The sequence below is a fragment of the Benincasa hispida genome, chromosome 1, assembly GCF_027475165.1.
Source record: "Benincasa hispida cultivar pf3 chromosome 1, pf3_genome.v1.1, whole genome shotgun sequence".
NCBI lineage: Eukaryota > Viridiplantae > Streptophyta > Magnoliopsida > Cucurbitales > Cucurbitaceae > Benincasa > Benincasa hispida.
The window spans coordinates 72,401,147-72,426,245 of NC_143478.1; the positions used below are offsets into that span (position 1 = coordinate 72,401,147).

Genomic DNA, 25,099 nt, shown 5'->3' on the forward strand with positions numbered 1-25,099 from the left:
ACTCCCAAGTTGACTATTGTTCATCTCATCATGATACAACGATTAAATTTGTAGAACAACAACCTTGAACTAACTAGATTTAGCAAAACTCTTGAATATTTATTCTCAACTCAACTTAAAATAAAAAAGAAAGAAAGATGGGAGAAAAGAACCCTTTAAATTGAAATGAGATATTCTAAATGAAGAAAGAAATTACTATTTACAGGCTAACAACTTACTGATTCTCCAAAAAAAAATAATAAATAAATACAAAATTGAAATATTTGTCAAATATAACTCACTTAAGTTATTACTTGACCATACTCAAATATAACTCTTGAAGTGGAAGAAACTATAAAAGAAAGTTAAATTTGTAAATAAAACATCAACCAATTTGAATGTTATGACGTTAAACAACAATTGATGTTTCAATTCATGAATGTATTACTTCCTTTAACAATATAATAAAATTCAATAATCCCTCACATGAAAGAAAGTGAGGAAAAAAAAAAACCGTTCAGACCAAACAAACAAGATCTATCTATTAATCTAAAAGTGAATAAAAGATCTATAATCTAGTTTGGAAAATCGAAATAAAACTACTTTAATTATTATTTAAGTGAATTTTGTGAACTTTTTTTTTTTATTTACATGAATATCTGTTGATATCAATATGTCTATCGAAATATTGTCTTTTGGACTTGAAACTTTCTTAGTAAATACTTATCGAATTTACCAAAGAAATGATGAGACAAAACTCTAGAACTATTCTTTTTATTGGTGAATTTAAACAATAGATATCACACATAACTCATCCTATATCTTTGAGTTCTATACGATTGTATCTCTTTTAGTCCTAGACAAAATCCTAAATTCACATAGAGCTTCCGTTGGAAATGAAAGTTTTCAATTGACCATTTAATCCAAAATTCTAACAACCATATTTAGATCGAAATATATATTTTATTATTAAAAAATTAGATTTGTTTTTTATTGAAAAGAAATAGATTAGAATGTGTATGGATTTATTTTTTTAAGTTAGTTTTAACTTTGTTTTTAATTTAGCTATAAATGACCTTTTTTTTAATCACGTGTATCTACGTTACATGCAAACTCTAAATTTAGCATTTAAATGATTAATTGTATATAATAATTTTTGGAATTTTCATTTATTATTCATTTATCAACATTACATGTAAAATCCAATTGATGGTCAGCCAATACAGACACGTTTAAGCTAAGATTTTGACCGACGTCAAGAAGATGATAACGAAAAAACATTTCAAGTGCAACATACAAATCAACCCAAATTTAGAGTCAAGGGTGAGGACCTCAAAGAAAGAATACATTATGATTGTCGTGATATTGGGGTTAAGATGTAGTGGTTTTAAATGGAATGAGTGTAAGTGCATCGATTGCGAGAAAAGTATATGCGACGTGTGAGTGAGGGTAAAGGAAATATTACTGCCAATATTGTCTATACATTAAAGCATTTTGTTCGTCCTCTAATTATTTAACGTCTTTCATGCAAAGTCACTCTAATGCAAAAGGCTTTAGACATAAGTCTTTTCCATTGTAAAATGATTTAATAATCATATTTGAAAAAGATATGTTAAAGTATGTATTTATCAAAAGTATATATTTATGAGAAATGTACAAGAAATATAAATACTACACTAACAGTCGAAGAATATAGCCTACAAAGCTCTAACCATGCTAAAGTTGGATTAAATATACATTCACACCCTCCCTCAAACTCAAGGTGGTAAGGTCAGAATCAACTTGAGTTTGTTAAGTAGTTGGAGAAAACGACCGGGAGACAAAGCTTTAGTAAAAATGTCAACGGGTTGCTCATTGGTGGAAACATATCGTAAAAGTAAAGTTTTACTCAGGAGCTGATGATGAACAATATGGCAATCATTCTCAATATGCTTGGTGCGCTCATGAAAAACATCATTGTGAGCAATTTGGATGGCACTACAATTGTCACAGTGAAGAATAGTTGCGGACGACTGAGGGACTCCCATATCAGCAAGAAGCCAACGAAGCCACAAGAGCTTTGATGTAGCATCAACCAAAGCGTGATATTCAGACTCTGTACTAGAACGGGAAACAAAATTTGTTTCTTGCTTCGCCAAGAAATGATAGAGTCACCGAGGTAGAAACAATAACTGAAGGTAGAACGCTGGTCAATAGGATCACCAGCCCAATCAACATCGGAGTAGTCAGACAAAACCAGGGAAGACTGGAAAGAGAACTGAAGTCCATGTCTCAAAGTTCCTTTGACATAAGGAGGATACGAAGAACAACAGTAAAATGTATAGTTGGAGGCGCAACCATGAATTGACTAATAATGTGAACATCATATGCAATGTCAGGATGAGTGACTGTCAGATAAATAAGGTTGCCAATAAGTTGACGATAGAGACTGACATCCTCAAGTGGAACTCCATCAAATGGAGACAAGCGAACATTGGAATCGAGTGTTGTTGGAGCCGTAGTAGAGTCGCTGAGGCATACTTCGCTTAAGACAACGAATAACTAGCATAGCTCAAAGATACTTCGAGGTCAAGAAAGTAACTAAGTGAGCTCAAATCCTTCATCTCAAAGTGTTCACCAAGGTAGTGTTGTAGATTAAAAACAGCCTGAGGATCATCCTAAGTAATAATCATATCATCAACATACAAGAGAAGAAGAATAATATCATGAGTTGTCTGTCGCGTAAATAGTGATGTGTCATGAGGACTGGATGTGTATCCAAGTTAAGTGATGGTGGAACTAAAAGTTGCAAACCAAGCCAGAGGGGCTTGCTTTAAACCATACAATGCTCGACGAATGAGACATACCTTCTGGGATGGAAAAGAGACACCTGAGGGCGGTTGCATGTATTCTTCCTCAGATAAGGCCCCATTAAGAAAGGTATTATTGACATCCATTTGAAAAAGTGGCCACTGTTTGGCTGCAGAAACTACTAAGAGACACCGAACAAATGTCATTTGTGCCACAGGTGCAAAGGTCTCTTCATAATCGATTCCATACTTCTAAGAATAGCCTTTTGCCACTAATCGAGCTCTATAATGCTCAATATAACCGTTAGAATGAGTCTTGATCTTGTAGACCCACTTGCAACCAATGAGTTTTTTACCATGGGTAAATCAACGTAGTCCCATGTGTGTACCTTGTCTAGAGCCTGAAGTTCTTCTCTCATAGCTTGCTGTCACAGAGGATTAGTATTTGCCTCATGAAAAGAGGTAGATTCAACCAAGGAACTGATAGTAGAAAAACAGTGAAAATCTCGAAGACGAATAGGAGGTGCCCTTATCCTAGTGGAGCTTCGAATAGGAGAAGCAGGGTCATGAACAGGTTCAGTTTCCACAGATGAGATAGAAAGCTGATCACGATCGATAGAGACTGGCACAGATTGCTCAAACTCAGATTCAGAGGAGAATGTAGAGGAGGGGAAAAGATCAAAAGTATTGTTAGAAATATAGGAAAGAGGACTCAAGAGAAAGTCATGAAAGATCGAGAGACTAGAAAACATGGTGTGCTCCCAAAAGGTGACATGCTGAGAGATGTGCAATCTGTTAGAAAGAGGATCCCAACAACGAAAACCTTTGTGTTCAGTTCCGTAACCGAGGAAGCAATAAAGACGCGCACGCAGTTCTAATTTGGTATGTTCATGGGGGTAAAGAAGTACAAAACATGCACAACCAAAGATCTTAAGGTTAGAGTAATCAGGAGAAGTACCATATAAGCAATCAAATGGAGAAGCATTTTGAAGAACAAATGAAGGAAGGTGATTGATTATGTAGATAGAGGTAAGAGTGGCTTCACCCCAAAATTTTGCAGGGCAAGAGGTAGACAGAAGTTGGGCCCGGACAGAGTCCAGAATGTGACGATGTTTCCGTTTCGATTGCCCATTCTGTTGAGAGGTATGGGGACAAGAGCGCTAAACAAGAGTGCCTTGCTAGGTTTGAAAGGGAAGGAGACTAAAGTCTTTATATTCCAAGGAGTTATCTATACGCAGAACCTTGATTGTGCAAGAGAACTAGATGTGAACCATATTAGCAAAATCAATATATATTTGAGACAGGGAAGAACGATGTTTAAGAGAATATGTCCAGGTAAACCGAGAGTAATCATCAATGGACAAGACATAATAGCGATACTTATTGACAGTGGAGATAGGAGCAGTCCCCAAATATCAGAATGAACTAAGTCAAAGGGTCGATCACTTATAGAATTGGATTGGGAAGAAGATAATGCAGGCTGTTTTGCAAGTTTGCAATTCAAACAGTCAAAAGATACAAATTTGGAGACATTATTCAAATTTTTACTAGAGATTAAATGACGGAGTTTTTCGAAAGAAGCATGACCGAGATGAAGATGCCACTGATATATAGCAAAGTCAATGACAGCAACAGAAAGAGAACAAACAATAAGTTGTAGCGATGTGAGTTCAAACAATCTTCCACTTTGCGACTTGTACCGACTGTCTGTCCTATCTGTGGATCCTGAACCTGACACCCAATAGAAGAAAAAGAAACAATTAAACCAAGATCACACAATTGCCCGACAGAGACAAGGTTAAAGGTCAGATTTGGAACACAATAAGTATTAAAAAGTTGCAACTTGGAAGTGTCAATGGAGCTAACATGGGTTATGGCCATACAACTACCATCAGCAACATAGATGGGTGGAAGAGATTTGGCAGGAGTGGATGTAGTTAGAAGAGAGAAAATCAGACATTATATGGTTGCTACAAACGGAATCAAGAAGCCATATATTACTTGGGGAGACTGCAAGCACTGAGGAATTGGATGAAATCACCTGTTTAAGCAAATTTTGTAAGTTGCTCATTTGAAAAGTAGGCGGAGAAGGTTCAGAATCAACAAAGGAGATAGTAGCAACAGCAGAAGTAGAGCTAAGACCAGGTTTTGTCGAGACTTGGAAGTATGTCCTAGTAGTCGCGGTGGTCGCGTAGGGCAGTTGTCCAGAATATGACCTCGTTTTTTACAGTATCTGCACTCTACTTTTGGGCAGTCAACAAACTTATGCCCAGTAAGCTTGCAGTTTTTACAGAAGGTAGCTCCAGAGGTACCGGGTAAATGAGTGCTTGCAAGGACAACTTCAGATTGCTTGGAAGAAGTGATACCAAGACGTTTTTTTTTTAAAAAAAAATTTCCTGGATTGCTGAATCCAGTGACGGAAGGGGACTACGGTGTAGTAAAGTAGCACGGATCGACTCATATTCTGGACGAAGCCCCATAAGAACCTTGATAAGACGAAGATGATCGGTACTAATTTTAGCTTGATCCAATTGTGTCCAAATTGTCTGAAGCATGGCCAAATAGTCATTAACGGATTGCCTTGTCTCTTGATTAAGATTAACAAGAGTGTTGTGCAGTTAATAGTAGTGAGCTAAGCCAACGGACTAGAACCGAGTAGATAGGAAATCCCACAAACTCTTGGCATCATTAAACACATCAAACTGAACGTGAATGGCCGGTATAGACATATTTCTGAGCCAAGTGATGATCTGATGGTTTTTGCTATCCCAATCCTTTAATCGTTCGATGAATTTAGTATCGTCCTCAATTGATATCTTGACTGGCTGAGGAATATCACTAGTGACAATGAACCATAATTTACGCCCAATTAGAAAACTCTTCATTTGATGAGCCCAAGTAATATAATTTATCCCATCAAGAATGGTACTAATAGGGCTAAATACATTATCTTTTTCCATGTGGCTTGACGGCTTGGGAAGAGAAGAAACTAACTCAACTACTTGGCTTGACTGAAAACGGCTCAGAGGCTTGGCTTTGACTAAATCGGATCGACTCAGTCAACACAGATCAGCTCAGCTCGGCTTGATAGAATCGACTCAGCTCGGCTTAACAAGATCGACTCAGCTCGACGTAACCGGATCAACTCGGCTCGAGTTGTTCAGATCGACTCGACTCGACTTAACCGGATCGGCTTAGCTCGACTTGACCGGATCGGCTCGGCTCGCGTCAGATTTGAAAGCACAACGGTACTGGAAGCATCGAATCTGGAAGGCTTGATGGATCTTGATTGGATCTGGAACGAATCAAGGTTGGCGAGGAGGCGGAGGTCTTGACCGAATCAAGAATAGAGAAGCTGAAAGGCTTGCGTCAAAACTCACCGGAGGAACTCGGGTTACGTATAGAGGAGGAATTCGCACGAACAGAGGAGGTTCTAATTGACGGCCTTGCAGATTGCTCAAATTGTTGTTTGGCCTATTCAGACAAATTTAATGGGAAATACTTCATGAAAAGAAATGTACGTAGAACTACAGGTCATCCGAGATATCTATGCAAGATGTCCTAGTCGTTAATCCGTCTTTCCTCTCGAATAGTTTGTTGTCGAACTCCTGCATTGACTTTTCCCTCCACAATTGAAGTACATTTGCAACACTACTTTCGTTTGTAGTATTTGTTTAAGACTTTGATTTGTTAGTTATATCCCTACTATTTCCAATCACCCCTTTAATCTGTTATATTGAACTTTATCCATGAATCTAGAGTTAGAGTTAGATTTGGAGAGATGATTAATAAATTTAATTGGCAAATGAGTCATGGATATTGAAAGATAAAGTGTATATATATATAATATTAAATAAAAGTTGGTGTCATTTTAGATGAAAAAAATACAATTGTCTTTTTAATTAAAATTTGAGACCGAGTAAATCAGACAATAAGGTATCACTACGTTCAGTTTCAATTTGTTCATTTGGAGTGAGTGCATTATATTCGAAAATAAGAAGCTCTTAGATTACCTTTTCTCACTACAACTAATTTGTTCTTTAAATGTTGGTAAGAGAAAAAAATGCAAATCTATGAGCCTTAGGGTTTTTATTTCATACTCCTTTTCTTCTATCTACATTCATGATTTCCCTCATGTTTTATCAATTCAAATTTCAACTTCCTTACCTTCTCTTAAGACTCATGTCACCACCATTTTTCTCACAACGAACTGCTTCGATCGAGCAAATATGAGCAGCATAATTTGCTGTGGGCAATAGATGATCATGTCCAGAGTCTTCAGTTCGTTTGTCATGGGTAGTAGATCTTTGTAGCAACTGTTCTTCCTAGACCTTGTACCATTTCTCCTCCCCTTGTTTGATGTAGGTTATCACTTGCTATGCACATTTGATCATTGAAAACTAGGTTGAAGTTGCAAGTTGAATTGGAAGGATTTTTGTGGGTGAAGGAATCTAACCAATTCGTTTCAAGCACATTAAGATCAAATTCACATCAGAAAAAAAAGGGTTAATTGGAGACATAAAGTGGGTTTAGAAGCTAATTAGAAAAAAAAAAGGTGGTTTTCAAACTATTTAAGAAAAACGAGGTGTTTATATATATATATATATATATATTTATCCTTATTAGAATGTGCCTCTTGAAAAGATGCATTCAATTCATTAAATAAATAATAAAAAAAAGATTGCTTGAATGCGTTTGTTGAGCTGACGTACCATAAAAAGAAAACAAAAATTACAGCTTGAATGCGTTTGTTGAGCAGACGTATTCAAAAAAAGAAAAAAAAATGGTATAAAGATGGTATTTTTTTTAAACAAAATTTTAATTCTTTTAACCCTAAATTTATAATAGAAATTTTTAATTCTTTTAACATAAAATTAACCATCTCATTAGCCTCCTTTACTCATTTTAATTTGACATACACAATAACTTACTTTGATTAAGAATTTCTATTCTTTGATTAATTTGATGTACTCGATAATAATTTTAATAATGTTCAAATCGTTTAATTCCAAACCATTGTTGTTGTGTTTTATATATACAAAAATATAATGATCAATATGTGTAAAGTTTGTACTTGTTCCAAAAAAAAGTCTTTTTCATATATATATTTGAAAACGAATATAGTTAATATTTACGAAATTTGTATGTTAGTTCCAAAAAGAATCTTAAATTTTTTAAAAGTTTCACTAATACCTTTAAACTATATATATATATATATATATATTAAAGATATCTTCACCATTTTTTTTATTATTAGAAACTTATTCAAAAATATGAATATTAACTTTCAACAATTACATTAATGATTTTCAAGATTCTTTAGGATGCTGATGTGTTTGAGGTGTAGAATAAAATTGCATTTTTATCACTTGATTTTGATTGATGAAGTTGATTACAAGTACAATGTTCTTATTCATAACCAGAAAAAGATTCCCTATTACGCCTAAATCGATCTTATTGAGTCACATAATGTCCACGATCACCACAACTTCTTACACTTGATGATTGACCCTTCTCTGTAAAATGTATACCTTTGCCACGATGTTGGTATTTCACGTATTGATTGTGGACATCTCGACGAACATGTAAAGTTTGTCTTTCTTCCATACTTAGCATACTAAGGGTTGTTGGAAAAAAATTCAAATATTGAGAGGGATGACATCATGAAACTATGTTAAAATGATCGAGTGGGGTTACTGGATATTCATTCTAAACATTAGGTCGAATAGGAACATCTTGATGTCTTGTTGGATCACCTTATTCTTCAATTGGAACATCACCATCGAAATATCGCACTCGATATATAGAAGTTCGCCTACGCAAGACTCTTGTAGCAGATTTGATAAATTAGACTGAAAAATAATTGAAAACAAATTAATGACTTAATAAATTATATTGGCATGTAATTAAGCAATAAAATTAAACATTCTTAGTAAATAATAAACTCATACCAACAAGTGATAGGATGCTCCTACTTTTGTTCCTGCTTTTGTTATATTTCGTCTGCTCACGGTGGAATACCATTCAATATATCGAGACTCGATATTTACACCGTGGTTAATAAGAAGTCCATTAATAAACAAATTTTGTCGATTTTTCCAAATTGAAATTTGAGGAGCCAAATATACAATATGTCGCTCATGTCTGCCTTGTAGATTGTGTGAATGGAATCAAGCGTCTGTATTGCAAGGTTGCAAAATTTGTTGCAACATCCCAAATTGACGCATCACACAATCTAGGTGAAGCCACTCCACAACAAAAAAACCATGAGTATATCTCATTATCATGGAGGCAATATAGGGAAATAGTTGGATGAGATGATTATACGACTCCCAAATAATCTACATGCATATATGTCATAATATGAGTGAACCAAAATATTGAATATTATTAATATATAATATACAAATGAATATAATATTACCTGGTTAGGCATAAGCATATCCAATAATGTATCTATACCACAGTTTAACATGCTTTCGTACTCTAATAACAGAAAAGTGAACAATCACAAGTGAACATTAGTTATTAGTATTTCATAATGGAGACAGAACAATAATGAGGTAAAAATGTTATCGTATTGCAAATGGTCTGCCAAGGGTTGGCAAAATTCCCCTTGGGGCCCCACCTTGATTGGGAAGAGGAATCTCCAATTTGACCGAGGAGGGATCCTTGAACTGGGACAAGGCAAAGATGGGGGGTATCCCCTCCTTGTCCCTGACCTTGACCCCGTCCCGATTAGATTTTTAAATATATTTATATATTAGATATTTTAATTTTTTACATTTAGCTTATTTTTTAATTTGGCCCAATCTAAACCCAAACCAAAGAAAATTTTTGAAAAAAAATTTAAAAAAAGGTCTCCAACAAAGGGGAAATGGGGAATGGTCCGTGAGGATCTATTTCCCCGACGGGGAATCCCTGCCCCCAACCCCGCCTTCAAATGGTGTGGACGGGGGTGGGGTTGAGTGTAAATTCCCCCCATCATGGACGATGACGAGGAACCCCTCCCCGCCCCAACTCGGCCCCGTTGCCAACCCTAGGTCTGTCACCCAAGTTGTTCTCATATCGATGGAGTCATAGATAAAGATCCCCCACAGAGTCGGGACCCCATGGGGATCCACCCGGAACAGGGTAGGGAATCCCCGATTGAACGGGGAATGAGGGAGGGAGTAGGGAAAATTTTCTCCTCGTTGGCTAAATGGAGGCGAGGACGAGGATTACATTCCCCTTCTTCGACCCCTATCCCCACCCCACCGGATGAGTATAACACACATATTTACATATATACATACACACATAATAATAATAATAATAATAATAATAATTAAAAAAAAACACTCACATTCTACAACTTATTTCTTTATTATTTACTTTAAAAAAATCACAGCTTAAACATTTTCATCCTAATTTTTTCATACTTCAATATATAATAAATTGTTATTTTAAAGATCATGAATGTAATAAAATAAAATAAAAATATTTTAATAATCAAGACTTTCTTATTTTAAAGATCATGAATGTAATAAAATAAAATAAAAACTATTCTTAAAAATGAAGAAATTTTTTGCCATTTTATTATATTAGTAAATAAATGGTTCAATTGACTATAATAAAAACAACCCCATAAAATATTATTATTTTTATAAGAACATTGTTTTTTTGGAATAAAAAAATTATTGAAAATAACTCATTTAATATGTAAAATCTTATTTGGTTGAAAATAAATTTAAAAATTTGTTAAAAATAAATAAATTATAGAAAAAATAAGCAGGAAATTTTTTCCTACAGAGAATCCAATCCTCGCGAATTCCCTGCCCTAATCTTCGCAGGGAATTTCACAAGGACAAGGATTGAAATAGAGGCTAGGAATGGGGACGGGGAAGACTTCCCCGTCCCTACCCCACCCCATGGACATCTCTAGTCGTCGATGTGCTAAAAGAGGAAATCGGTCTCACGCCCAAATATGCAATAATGGAAGCAAATCTACAGTGTCTTTGCCATTTATAACTGCACCCTTACACAGTTATCTATATAACCATACAAGATATTCAACTCCCCAACTGTACGTCTCAGCAACATCAAAATCTATTAACAGAAGAAAATACATTAGTTGCACTTTGTTGTTGGATTTGCCAGTATGTACCAATCCTTCAATCAATGTGAGAATATATGCTCGAGCCTATCGTTGAAGTTCATCTTTATTCGCATTATCTAGTAGATTGATGAAAATTGTTGCATTGTTCAACTAGTCATGGTAGGCTAAGATGACCTCCCCCCTAAGAACGATGTCATTCGATATTACACCTAAGAAGACAACACATAGTTGTTCTTAGTCGTAGTTTAGTGACCCGATCAATGGTCTTCCATTAATCGGAAGTCCAAATTGGATGGCTACATCCTATAGTGTAATCGTACACTCTCCATGCAACATGTGGAAAGTGTGTATCTCTTATCACCATCGTTCCACTAATGCCATCATAAGATGTCAGTCTAATTGTATAAATTTCATACATGAGACTCCATAGAATCCTGCAGCTCTTTGATAATTCAAGATACGAGGGTTTGGGTCTTCCTACCTTCAAATAACATCAAATCGTCAACAATACATAACATCAATATGCTTGTCTTCCCAAACAACTTTTGATCGATGGCTGCACTGTAAGTTTAAAATTGAGTCATCGTATGACCCTATGCTAACATCATCGTCCATCTAATCCCAAATACATTATTAAATTTAACTTAGATAAAAATATTATAAATCATTGTGATTACAATCAATAAGGACAATTAATATCTAAATTTACAATTAGCATGAACAATTTGTCGAGGAATACACCATTTGTTATGAACAGTTAAAAAAAGTTGCATGAAAAAACCAAGAAATAATAACGAAATCCAATGACTAAATCGCATCGAGGTCGATTGGGACTATTTCATCTATTATGTCCTTGTCTACAAATTGTTCATCGTATCTTGTAATGTTTCCTCTAATCCATTCCATTCTACAGGCAAGTAATCCATGGTCTGCCAATGTTTCTAACTCGTGATTCGTTCGGATAAATAGTGTGAAAGTTAGGATTAAGCTAACATTTTTTTATTGACGATGGGCTCAAACTAAAGTGTATAGAACGCCAAATAAGTGAAAATTTTGTAATAATCTTTGATGTAGTACAAGTAGTCTAACCCAATGGTTACACACAATCATGGTGTGGGAACATGAGATTCTATAAACTCTGTCACTTATTGCATGTGCATATTCTTTTAGATATTAATTGTCCTTAAAATACACACATTCCACATGTTGCACGAAGAGTATACAATCACACTACGATGTAGTCATCCAATTTGCAATCCCGATTAATGGAAGACCATTGATCGAGTCACGAAACTACGATTGGAAACAATTATGTGTTGTCCTCTTAGGCGTAATACCGAATAACAAAGTACGATTGTTGAAAGTTAATATCCATGTTTTTCCATAAGTTCCTAACAATTTCAAAAAAAAAAAAAAATTGGTGGTGAAGGTATCTTCAAAAAATATATATTTTTTTGGTTGGTTTAAAGGTATTAGTGAAGCTTTTAAAAGTTTTAAGATTGTTTTTGAAACAAAGTACAACTTTCATAAATATTAACTATAATCCTTTTTAAAAAAATGTATATATATATAAAAAAAAATTTTGGAACAAAGTACAAACTTTATAAATATATAACATTATTTTTTATATATAAAACACAATAACAATAATTTGGAAGTAAACAAATTGAACCTTATTAAAACTAATATAGAGTATATCAAATTAATAAAAAATATAGAAATTCTTAATCAAAGTAAGATTATTATGTATATCAAATTAAAATGAGTAACATTATTATCACTATAATAAACAAGACTAATGGGGTGATTAATTTTATATTAAAGGAATTAAAATTTCTACCCTAAATTTAGGGTTAAAAAGAATTAAAAATTTATTAAAAACAAAATCCTATCTTTACACATTTTCCCCCTTTTTATGAATACATATGCTCAACAAACTCATTCAAGCTACCATTTTTTTTTTCTTTTTATGAATGCATCTGCTAGACATTATTCAAGCCATCTTTTTCTTTTTTTCTCGTTTTTTAATGAACTGAATGCGCCTCTTCAAAAGATGCATTCAGTTTTGATAGGTAAAAAAAATATACAAATTTGTAGAATGCATCTCAACAAGGACAAAAAAAAAAAAGCTCCATTTTCCTAAATAATTCAAAAACCACCCATTTTTCCTAATTAACTTCTAAAACCACCTTATTTCTCCAATTAACCATAAGGAAAAGGAACACAAAAATATTTTCAAATACTTTTGAAGCACGTTTGAAAGTGATATTTGAACTAGTTATTTAGGGTATGTTTGGTAGGTGAACAAAAATTTGAAAACAAAAAAATTAATAAAAACAAGGTCGTATTTCATATTTTTAGAACATTTAGAAATTGGATTTCCATTTAAATAATGGTTCTAAATGTGTTCCATATATATATATATATACACACACTAGAACTTGTAGCAAGTTTACAACATGAACTACTATAATTATTAATATTTCCTTTATATATTTTTAATACAATTTTGCCTCTTAAATTTTCAAATTCAAAATGTAGATACACTAAAAAAAAAAAAAAATTACCTATCAAACAAGCCTTTAAATACAAGTGATTTGTAATATATCTATGCACACCCATAAGATGATAAAAAGTCATTTTTAACATTTAGATCAACGCTTTTAATAGTGATTTTCATAAACTAGAAGTGGTTTCAAAATTAATTATGTTTTTAGAAAAAAAATCGACATCATAATATTGCTACCAATCTTCAAGATCCACATATGTTGTACTCTACTAAAAAACACAAACACCTCACATACAACAGGTGCTTTCTCAAGTGATTTTGGTCAATAAAGTGCCAAAATCGCGGGACAGAAAATCATCTCCCAACTGATTAACTAAAAATCAAAAGTGACTTGGCACTCTCTAACATATCCTTGTGATTATAAAAAATCACTTTTGATTCTCTTAACCAAACCCCAAAAGTTTTGAGCTTCTGAAGAGTGAAAACCCTTTGCCCTTGTAAAATCATCCCAAACTCACCCTCAACAAAGGCAACCTCGCCTCAATGGTAATATAATGAAAGTTACATAAGAGAGCCGAAAGATAATTAGAAAGCCAGATCAAAGTGCAGGTCATGGGTCTACATTTGAGAGGCAAATAATATTGTATGTGTGTGCACACACTCACATATATACATATATATAACATTTTATTGATCTAATTAAATTAGTGAAAGAATTAATGGGGAAAAACATAAAAGTAATAAAATGTTAAGAAGAAGAGAGTTAGAGGGTTACTGGTATTCGAAACCCATCGTAGCTTAGTTGAGCATCAACACCTTCAGTCTCCTTCAGTTTCAATAGATAACTGTTTACTTCTTCATGATCCATTAAATGCATCATACCTTCATATCAAATAGTTCATTTCCCATCACAAATTTAGTTAAGTACAAACAAAAGACTGTAAACCAATAATAATGTTAAACAGAGAGAAAGGTAATGAATTCAATAGATAAAGGTTCGGAAAACAAGAGAAATAAAAGTGGGGGTAGAATAAATTAATAAATTGATACCAATGAATAGAGTTCTCCTTGGTTGTATTTTCCTTACTTCCTCTAAAGCCTGAAAGGAAAAGAAAGAAGAAGAAACCTTAATTCTATTTCCTTTCATTTCTTTGGTTTATGCTTAGGAAACATAGAATGAGTGCGAAGAATTACTCTTGGAAGCCCAAAGTGGGTGGAAGAAGATCGATCAGGCCGTAACGCATCCTGAAAGTCAACCAAACCACAACTATTATCTTATTTTCAGCTGTATGTTTCTTACTAATGGAAAAGAGAGAAAAAGAAAGAGATACCAGTATGAGAATTTCACAATCTTTCAACAGTGGATAAGTTTCTTCAGGTATTTCACTAACATCACTGTCCAGAAAAGCAGACAAGCATTTGTAAATCCTAAACTGATTTTAATCCTGAGATATTTTGAAATGGAGAAGCAGATTTTATTTACCTAATGTAACAAACATTGCCAAATCGAAAACCCAATGAACGATAGCCATGACCATGCCAGACTGGTAAAGGTGTAACCTGAAAAAGAAAGAATCAGAATTACAATTACTTTAAAGTAGCATTTTCATATCAACAAGCATTACTTCGAAAGCATTCAATACCCACTTCTCATAACTGTTGAAAGATGAAAATAGAGAATCATGAGTTTACGTGGAAAACCCTAGAACGAGGAGAAAAAACCACGATAGAGTCTTTTTATTATTTTAACATAAAACGAAAGTTACAAAAGAAGCCATATTTATAGGCTCTAGCACGCCCTAATACAAAAAAGGAAATAAACCTAGGGTAAAGTAAAATACTAAAATACCCTCGGGGCTATAAACTATCAACAAAACCCCTTATTTCTAATACTTCCCCTCAAATTGGGACGTAGATGTCAATCAGACCCAACTTGCTTACCCATGAGTCAAAACTTTGCCAGAGTAACCCTTTGGTGAGAACATCAACAACTTGTTGATTAGATGGAATATACGAAATACAAATACTTTCATTGTCCAGTTTCTCTTTTATAAAGTGTCTATTAATCTCCATATGTTTTGTTTTATCATGTTGTACAAGATTATTGGCTATGCTTATAGCTGTTTTATTATCCCAATAGAGCTTCATAGGGAAAACACTATCTTGGTGAAGATCAGATAGAACTTTCTTCAACCAGATTTCTTCACATATTCTCAAACTCATAGTTCTGTATTCAGCTTCAACACTGCTTCTAGCAACAACATTTTGCTTTTTACTTCTCTAAGTAACTAGGTTACCCCACACAAAAGTATAGTATCCAAAGGTAGACTTTCTGTTAATAACCAATCCTGCCCAATCAGAGTTGGTAGCCTCAATGCATTTCTTGTCAGTTTTCCTGAACATCAGACCTTTACCCGGAGAATTTTTTAAATATCTTAAAATCTGATTCACAACTTCCATATGTTCTTCATAGGGTGCCTGCATAAACTAACTAACAACACTGACAGCATAGGAAATATTTGGTCTAGTGTGAGATAAGTAAATCAGCTTTCCCACTAGATACTGATACCTCTCTTTATCAACAGAAACTTTGTCAACAGAATCTCCTAGTTCACATTGAATTTAATAGGAGTATCAGCAGGTCTATATCCAGTCATACCCGTTTTTTTTAACAGGTCAAAAGTGTATTTCCGTTGTGAGACAGAGATCCCTTCCCTTGATCTTGCCACCTCCATTCCAAGGAAATACTTTAGATTCCCTAGATCTTTGATCTCAAACTCGTCAGTCATTTTCTTTTTTAGCCTAATGATCTCAGCAAAATCTGACAAGACATCGTCTACATACATCATTAGAACAACAATTTTGCCATATATTGACTTTTTTGTAAACGTGTGATCAGAGTGTCCCTGAGTGAAATCTTGGGACTTAACAAAGATGGTAAACTTGTCGAACCACGCTCTCGGGGACTGTTTCAAACCATACAAAGACTTCCTGAGTTTACAAACTTGATGATCAAACTGGGCTTCAAAGCTTGGGAGTGACTCATATAAACCTCTTCTTCTAATTCACCATTCAGAAATGCATTTTTTACATCAAGTTGATGGAGAGGCCAATCTTTATTAACTGCAACAAAAAGAAGGACCCAGACCGTGTTTAACTTCGCTACAGGGGAGAAAGTTTCAGAATAATCTATTCCATAAGTTCGAGTAAACCCTTTTGCTACAAGTCTGGCCTTGTACCTTTCTAGAGTTCCATCTGATTTATATTTCAGAGTGAACACTCACTTGCACCCAATTGTTTTATGCCCTTTAGGAAGAGCTACAAGGTCCCACACATTATTCTTTTCAAGAGCTCTCATTTCTTCCATGACGATGATCTTCCACTCGGGAATTTCCATAGCCATATGTATGTTTTTCGGTATTGTTATTGTACCAAGGCTGGCAGTGAACGCCCTGAACTCAAAAGACAGATTACTATAAGACAGAAAGCTATGCATGGGATACTCGGTGCAGGACCTGGTGCCTAACTGTTTCTTCACCCAACTGTTTTATGTCCTTTAGGAAGAGTTACAAGGTCTCACGTATTATTCTTTTCAAGAGCTCTTGTTTCTTCCATGATTGCAGTCTTCCACTCAGGAATTTCTATAGTCATATGTATGTTTTTCGGTATTGTTGTTGTATAAAGGCTGGCAATGAACACCCTAAACTCAGAAGACAAATTACTGTAAGACAGAAAGCTATGCATGGGGTACTTGGCACAGGACCTGGTGCCCTTTCTCAATGCAATGGGCTTGTGAATAGAGATATCATAATCCCCGGGTTTGTCTGAATCCTCATCTGTAATGGGATTTTGATTACATTTTTCAGCTTGAGGAAGAGTCTCACCCTCGTGTTTCTTTCAAAGTCTCATCACTACTTGCAACCCTATTATTCTCTGGAACTAACATATCAGTCTTGTCATTCTCAGCCAAATCAACAATATCATCCTCAACACACAAGTTAGTATTATCAGGGCCAGTAGTACCTTGAGCTTTTGTTGGTTTAGATTCATGGACCGGAGTCGGCGAAGCAGTAAGGGGCACCATTTCCTTTATGAGATTCTTCCTGTAGTAAGTTATCCAAGGGACTTGTTTAGTGGGTAGAACAATGTCATAGGCACTCAGGATGGGTTCAAGAAAGAGTTCAGGAAGGTCAGTAGGGACTGAAGATGGGAATGAAAATGTGGACCAACTAGTCTATTCACTAGTACTCTCCCCCTGAAGATGACTAAAGGAGAAGAAAAGTTTATCCTCAAGGAATATTACATCCAAGGAGATGAAGATTTTCGGGAAGAATGGTGGAAGCATTTATAACCTCGTTGGTGAAGAAGATACCCAACGAAGACACATTTCTGAACTTAGTTTGGTTAGGGTCATGACTATGGACAAAGGCAGTGCACCCAAAAATCCGGAGAGAGACATCAGGAATAAGTCGCGTGGTAGGGTATGACTCCTTGAGGCATTCAATAGGGGTTCGGAGTTGGAGGACACGGGAAGGTATTTGATTAACAAAATGAGCTGCAGTCAGAACTGCAAGCCCCCATAAGTAAGATGGAAGTGAAGTAGACAGCATGAGAGACCACGCAACCTCGAGGAGATGACGATTTTGTGAAGACTGAAACAAAACTAACATCACTTTTTCAGATGAACAATCCTGAATACAACTCTCTAGAGATTTGAGAAATCATCCAAAATTATAAACCCGTATGATTTTACTGCCAGGTTCATTAGAAGAGAAATGAAAGAAGATGTAAGGCCCCTAGTTAGAGAAATAGTAGGATTATTAACAAAATATTAATATGGTTATTAGGAGCGCATATTAGTAATTAGCTAGTAAGTTTGTTAGTGCTTTTTAGTTATAAATAGAGGGAATGGGTTGAGAGGAAGGTATGAAGAATTTTATGTAAGGATTTCTTAATTGGGAATTTGAGAGAGTCTAGTCCTCTCGAAAGACTAGAGGTTATCTTGTTACTTTGCTTATGAGATTATAACATATTTCAATACATTTTTCTATGTCTATAATTGAATTGTTGAATTTATTCTGTATTTTTTAGTATTGTTCTTAATAGGAGGGATCCTAACAAATTGGTATCAGACCTATCCTTTCTTGAGTACTGTTTTTGTTTGGCAATGGGGAAGAAGAGCCATGGACATGGGAGCGAGTGCATACATGATACATGGAGTGCTGATTGCAAACGTGAGGCGGCCGAGAGAGGCGAAACTCCATGGACATGGAGCAAATGCAGAAATGGATTGCAGATTGCAAGCGGGAAAGAATTGAAAGAGAAATCTAGGAGGAGAAGTTGCAAGGAAACCAAAGAAAAGAAAAGAAAGTGATTCAAAAAATAATGAAAGAGAGGTTGGATGATCTCGACAGAGACAAAGTTGAGATCAAAGAAATGTTGCAATTCCCTATTTCAATGTATGAAACAATTGATTGTTGAAATTCAGAGGAGCATACCTTCAAGGGATGAAAAGCAGGAAATGTTGGTGACGGAAGCCGAATCTGAAACCTCCAATGAGTTTACAAAGGATATCTCAACATAGGAAGATCCTTCACAGACATTTACAAAAATCGAGAAGGAAAAAAAAAGACTATTCCAAAAAGCTTCGATGAAGGCAAATTGCAACAAAATCTAAAAAAAGAGAAAAAAGAGGAAGAGAATGTCGATTTTGTGAGCGAAATCAAGACCAACAGTTGTTTGAAGATTGTCGATGTATCAGTACCGAAGAAGTCTTGGGTGCAGGGTAGTGGTTCAATTAGAGGTGGAAACCGAACGAGGAAGATGGAGAGGAAATCAGAGAGGGAACGAGGACAGAGAAATATATCCGTGAGAATGGATCGAAGAAAGCGAAGAAAGAACTCATTTAAGGTCGAAAAGTTGGAGAGACGAAAGAAGGAGAGGGTGAGAAAAGTACCGGCGGGAAAACATGGAGACAAGCGAAAGAAGAAACGACGAACAACGTGGTTGGAGATGGAGTCGTGGGGAAGGCGCCAAGGCAAGTTTTGTGAAAAAGTGATGAGGAAATTGGAGATTGACAGCCCTGAAACCATGGAGAAGAGTCAACAACAATTGTTTTTGTGGCCGGAGATGAAGACTCAGGTGAAGGAGAGGTTGTCGCTCAAAGAAACAAAGGATGGCTAGCCGCGAGGGAGAGAACACGTTGGCGGCTCATGTGCTAGGATGGCAAAGAGTACGACAGACTGAATCGCTGTTGGTAACGTCGAAAAAAGAGGATGGGAGAACGATGAGGTTGGAAGTGTTGTATATGGAAGATGAGGCTGTGCTACAGTGGTTGGAGGCACTAGTCGAGGCAGACGAGGCTGAGCTATGGTGGTCGGAGAGGAAAACTAAAGGAATATGGAGATCGACTATAGGCCCTTGCCCGCGGCAAGCAAAGGCACGAACGGATATGAAGCCGAGGGGAGGAAACGCACACCATGTTTGTGAAGAGAGACTTGCGGGAAAGGAATGTGTTAGTCACATGCGCGATCTGAGGAAGGAAAAATCTGGAAGCAAGTTAGTTACCCATAGGCAAAAGTTGAACCCTAATTATTTGGGTCTGGCATTTTCAAATGGGTTTATTTTAATCTAGCTATAGAGGCCCATAATGTTGCTATAAGGCAAATTAAGGAAGGGGTGGCTACTTGGGGAAAATGGGAGGAAACAAAAAGAGAAACGGGTCTGGAGGTGGGACCTCAGACTGGATGAAATGGCAGCCTAATTGTGAGCTTGCTTATGGGCTGGAATGACAGCATGATTGTGGGCTGGACTATGGGCTGGAATTGCTTGAAGCCCACTACTACATTTACGGAGGATAATGATTTATGGGCCCAACGTTTGAAGAATTCTGCATTTGGGGCAATCCAAGTTATTTTATATGGGAAGTGGGAATTACTTAAGAAAAGGCTACCATGTTGTTTTGGACAGCAAATTGATAATGGGCCTAGCCCATTAGAGAACAACGCCAATGGAAATGAAGAAAAAAGAATATGGATTCATGGGTTGCTTATTGGATTTGGGTTGAGTCCAAGGAAAGAAACTGAAGCCCAATTTCTAGTTGAAGAGAAGGCTGCTGGTTTGGGTTCTTTGTTTTCACTATGTTAAAAAAATATATAGTAAAAGATAATTTTTTTTAAAAAAAAAACTATTCTTAAATTTTAATTTTTGTGTTTTGTAAGCCACCTTGAGGGCAAGGTGTCTTTGAAGGGTGGAGTAATGTAAGACCCCTAGTTAGAGAAATAGTAAGATTATTACTTATTAGTAGAATATTAATATGGTTATTAGGACATATTTGTAATTAGCTAGTAAGTTTGTTAGTGCTTTTTAGTTATAAATAGAGGGAATGGGTTGAGAGGAAGGTATGAAGAATTTTATGTGAGGATTTCCTAATTGGGAATTTGGGAGAGTCTAGTCCTCTTGAAAGGTTGGGGGTTATTATCTTGTTACTTTGCTTATGAGATTATAGCATATTTCAATACATTTTTCTATATTTCTATAATTGAATTATTCTTGAGTTTATCTGTATTCTTGAGTATTGTTCTTATTAGAAGGGATCCTAATAGAAGATTATCAATTATCACCCAGAATCAAGAATAAAATGAAAATGTTACTAAAAAATTTCTTCTTTCATTAATTAAACACTGCATGTAATCAAGCTGATGATAAAATTCTATTGCATTAAAAATTTGGAGGCTTAGAAAACAAATCCATTCAAAATTAAGATTCGTACCTTCAAATCGTTGACTACAAAAGGCTCTTCGGGTATGATATTGAACTGCAACTCTGAAACTGCAGCACCAGGTAAAATTACACTTGTGTCTACCAAATAATAGTGAGTCTTCTGCATCACCTAAAAATTATTTCACTATGTGTCAAATATCAAAATAAAAAATAGTAATAAGTTGAATTATAAACAACACCTGAACTTTCCCATTTATTTCAAAAATACCCTCATTCTTTCGAAAGTCACAATATTACTCTTGACCTTTTATAAATGTTTAACTACCTCTACAACAGGAACACGTTAGAATGTCGGGTGAAACTTGGGTCGTGGAATGGTGTGATGGTCACTAGAGAAGAGTATAGTAATCTAAATCTCCATTCTAAGTCACCATTACATTGTTCCAAGTCCCAATTTTTGTCCAACATTCTAAGGGATTTCTGCTCTAAAGATAGTTTAGAAATGTTGATAAAATGTCAATGGTAGTATCGAACTTTTGAAGGAATAAGGGTATTTTTTAAGTAAGGAAAAAATTTAAGGGTATTTTTTATAGTTTAGCATAAAAATGAAATATCTTGGAATATGGATACATGAAGAAAATAAATATGAAATTAAACTATAAAAGTTGGAACCTCAAAATCACGTTGAGCCACATAAATTGGAACGGAAGGCTGGACATTGTTTGTCCAATCACGAAGATCATCGAGACCTGATGGTGAAAAGGCAAACAGGAAAGAAGAGAGAAACAGTGGTCAATGATTAGTTTGAAGGCTATATAGTAATAAAGGAATGAAGTAAAACAATGTACTCTTGAAAATTGCAACTTTTCTTATAATCTAAAATAAGATTAGATTGCAAGGTATTCATGTTTGAGACCTCCAATTGCATCGGCATGAGAATGAGTAATAATAACTGCATCAATTGTTCTTACCCTGTCAGAAATGCAACTAGTTATGATGAGGCAAAAATCATACGAAAAAATGTATGGCATAAGATCAAGTTGAGGGCAACATCATAACATATTAAAAAATATAAACAAAACGACAACTTGAATTGTAGCATATTAAAAATGCCACATCTTGGTTATGTGGTAAAATGAACATGTTAAAAGGGGGGTGGGCAAACAAATTAAAACTTGGAAATGAATGTAACAGTAAAATGGTTACTCCATTGAAACTCATGAAACAGAATTTGAAATAGCACAAGAAATAAGGTTTTCTGTCTAGTACCTTCTAATGAAACATCCATAGGGAAAGGAAATGGAATCCTCATTTGGCATTTATGCATCACTTCACTTTCTTTATCCATGCTTGTAACAAACAAATGATAAGATTGAAGTGGACTTACAAAATGCATGAGTTTAGAGCTTGCCCTTCCAAAAATTATTTATTAAAACAAGAAAAGGAAAAAAAAGTATATTATGGAAATATAAAAGAAACAAAAACTTGCCCCAGAAAAGAAACTCACATATACCACGTGAGAGTACAAAGGAATGACGGCACAGAAAAAATAACAGAAGTGGCATGAGAACCATGCAAAAAGAATGTGAAACTTTACAAGTAAACATAAACTAATTAACTTAGGTTCTAAAGCTCTTAGCAATAGAAGTGCATCTAGGGCCCCCTAATCTAATATAGTCAACCAAACATTAGGACTAACCAAGTAGCTACCTAAATTTACTCTATGGAAAAGGTTGAACTTAAGCAAAAAAAAACTAATTACACACCCAAATGCTGGAAACCATCGGAGAGCGCTGTGGTAGAAAAACCTGCAGGAAAAATATAGAATTGTCAAAATAGGCATCAGAAAAATATAGCAACAGAAGATAAATCTTTTACCTGTTTCCAATTACAGAAAAAATACAGAAAGGCTTGTACAGAATGAAGGCTAAGAAATAAAAACCATATGGTAATATTATACTAACTTTCCGACGTCAATAAGAATATTACGACTTCCAGAAGGTCCAGCATATCGAACTAGGATACTGGTATTAAGCCTCCTGTTTTTATTGCCCGGTTCTGCAGCTTTGATGCATACCTAAAATAAAATAAAATAATCATAAAATGCTGTTGAGATTGTTTAGATCGTGAGTTAGTCAAAATAACTTGAAATTAAGAAGTCAAGTCTGTAGTCTGCTCATAAATTTGTCAAGGCTACAGTCTACATATGCTTATATAACATAAACCTATACTTGCCAATCCCAACTTTAATTCTATACACTGACTTTAAAAGTCATAAACCTACGAAATAAACACAGATGTGACAGACCCACATTTCTATAACCTATAATACCTTCCTACTGGCTATTTAAGTCCACTACTAGTAGGTACCATTAGTTTCCTTCTTGGTTCTTACAATCGTTTCATTCAGAAGTAATTTAAGCCACTGTTAAACATTTTGACATTAACCAGCAAATTCATGCTCAGAAAATTGAAAACCATACCGGACATTTCTTTACAGGATCAGTCAGGCAGCTCACTCGTGGGATTCCTTCGCTGGTACCCGTACCTATAAATATGATTTCTGATTCATTGGCAGATAATGTCTCTCCAATCTCACCACCAGAAACTGTAAATACAAAGTAAGAATTACCACACATAATATCACATAATATTCAAGCCCACGACCAACCCTCTACATTTTGCCTAATTTCAGTTCTCGCAGTTGATTAACAAGATACAACATAACAAAGTAATCAGGAAAATCTCGTACAATTTTCCTCTTAAAAACTTATAAACGATCGTGCCGTGTAAGATGTAACTAGAACAATGAAGTATAAAAGTATGGTGAGTATAGTGAGCCATGCAAAATCTCCCCAACAGCGGGCATTCAATTGATGAGCAATCCACCACATCCCCAGCTTGAAAACTCATGAAAATACAGAACAGTTGAAGCGGAAAATAAACTAGATACACAAAAAAGAACAGATGATAGTGAAGGAATCGAAACGAAATAGAAAAAGGGCCAAGAGTTTTGACAGCAAAATTGAATACCCATTAAAGCAAACAGCGAGAAATGTAGCTCACCGGACTGAAGGCGAGATTGGGCAATTTGTTGAAATGGAGAAAACCCTTTTCGGGTAATCGAAAATGCAGAGCTTCGAAGTTGAACTCGGGTCCTGAGAGCGGCAAGATAGGCCATAGAAGTGGGTGGAAGAGTCGTACCCACAAACAAAACCATCGAAAAGACTTTTGTTTACAAATCGTTGGGAACGCCGTTTGACTTTGAGGGAAAGAATGATAAAGCACTTTCTGACTGAATTGAAAAGCGTTTCTTCTAAGCGGACTATAGCGGGCCGAAGCGAAGTTCATTGGAGATTATAGAGTCTCCCTCGCACAAAGTGATCTGAGAGAAGAAATCGTATTATTGTATTATTGTACTAATATATGTAATTTTTATATAAAATACTTATTTTTTTTTCTTCATAAACCAATCCATTAAAAAAAAATCATGCCACAATTACTCCTGAGATAAATAATATATTTTATTAGGTTAAATAATGATAATGTAAATTTAATGAAAGGTATATTTATTCACATTTATATTTGAGTATAAAATTTATGTTACGAAGATTTTCAACTATGTCAACGCATTTCATATTTTTGTTTTAACCATTTGTGGGGTTGATCTCCAGGGTAGGTAATATAACTTATTTTGCATTTATATTAAAATTATACCTATTACACTGAACAGACATGGACATATATGTTATAACCATTTATATTAAAATGATACCTGTATATAACCATTTGTGCTATGCTTATTTTGATCACTTTTCATATATGTTGTAAATCATGCTGAAAGAAAAATATATAATATATATAGTTTTATCTACTATTTCTCTCATTGGTTTGTAAAATCGTGTTAAATGTCTACTATTTAAAATAAATGAAAAATATTCTATTTAATATTTAAATTTCATCCTCAAAATCAAAATTTCCCACGTGTTTTTAACTAGTTTG

At 35.0% G+C, this 25,099-nt stretch overlaps 1 protein-coding gene across 8 annotated transcripts; it reads right to left on the reverse strand.

The window, feature by feature from the left end:
* Positions 1-8,101: 8,101 nt before the first annotated feature.
* Positions 8,102-24,505, reverse strand: LOC120091422 (Metallo-hydrolase/oxidoreductase superfamily protein). Of its 8 annotated transcripts, XR_016530713.1 has the most exons (15): positions 24,164-24,505; positions 23,581-23,705; positions 23,062-23,174; positions 22,864-22,905; positions 22,014-22,069; positions 21,770-21,846; positions 21,147-21,266; positions 14,859-14,935; positions 14,707-14,770; positions 14,570-14,620; positions 14,426-14,474; positions 14,151-14,257; positions 9,193-9,254; positions 8,720-9,109; positions 8,102-8,620 (listed from the first exon to the last, which is right to left on the reverse strand). XR_016530713.1 is itself a non-coding variant. In XM_039049456.2 (13 exons), exons 1-13 carry the CDS (start codon positions 24,315-24,317, stop codon positions 8,462-8,464), a joined length of 1,194 nt encoding a protein of 397 aa, XP_038905384.2. In that variant the 5' UTR covers positions 24,318-24,505; the 3' UTR covers positions 8,102-8,461. The 8 variants fall into 8 exon arrangements, 6 of the variants coding, with proteins under 6 accessions (XP_038905384.2, XP_090171765.1, XP_038905375.2 ...); XR_005485715.2 differs by lacking the exon at positions 9,193-9,254; XM_039049456.2 differs by lacking the exons at positions 8,720-9,109; positions 9,193-9,254.
* Positions 24,506-25,099: the final 594 nt, after the last annotated feature.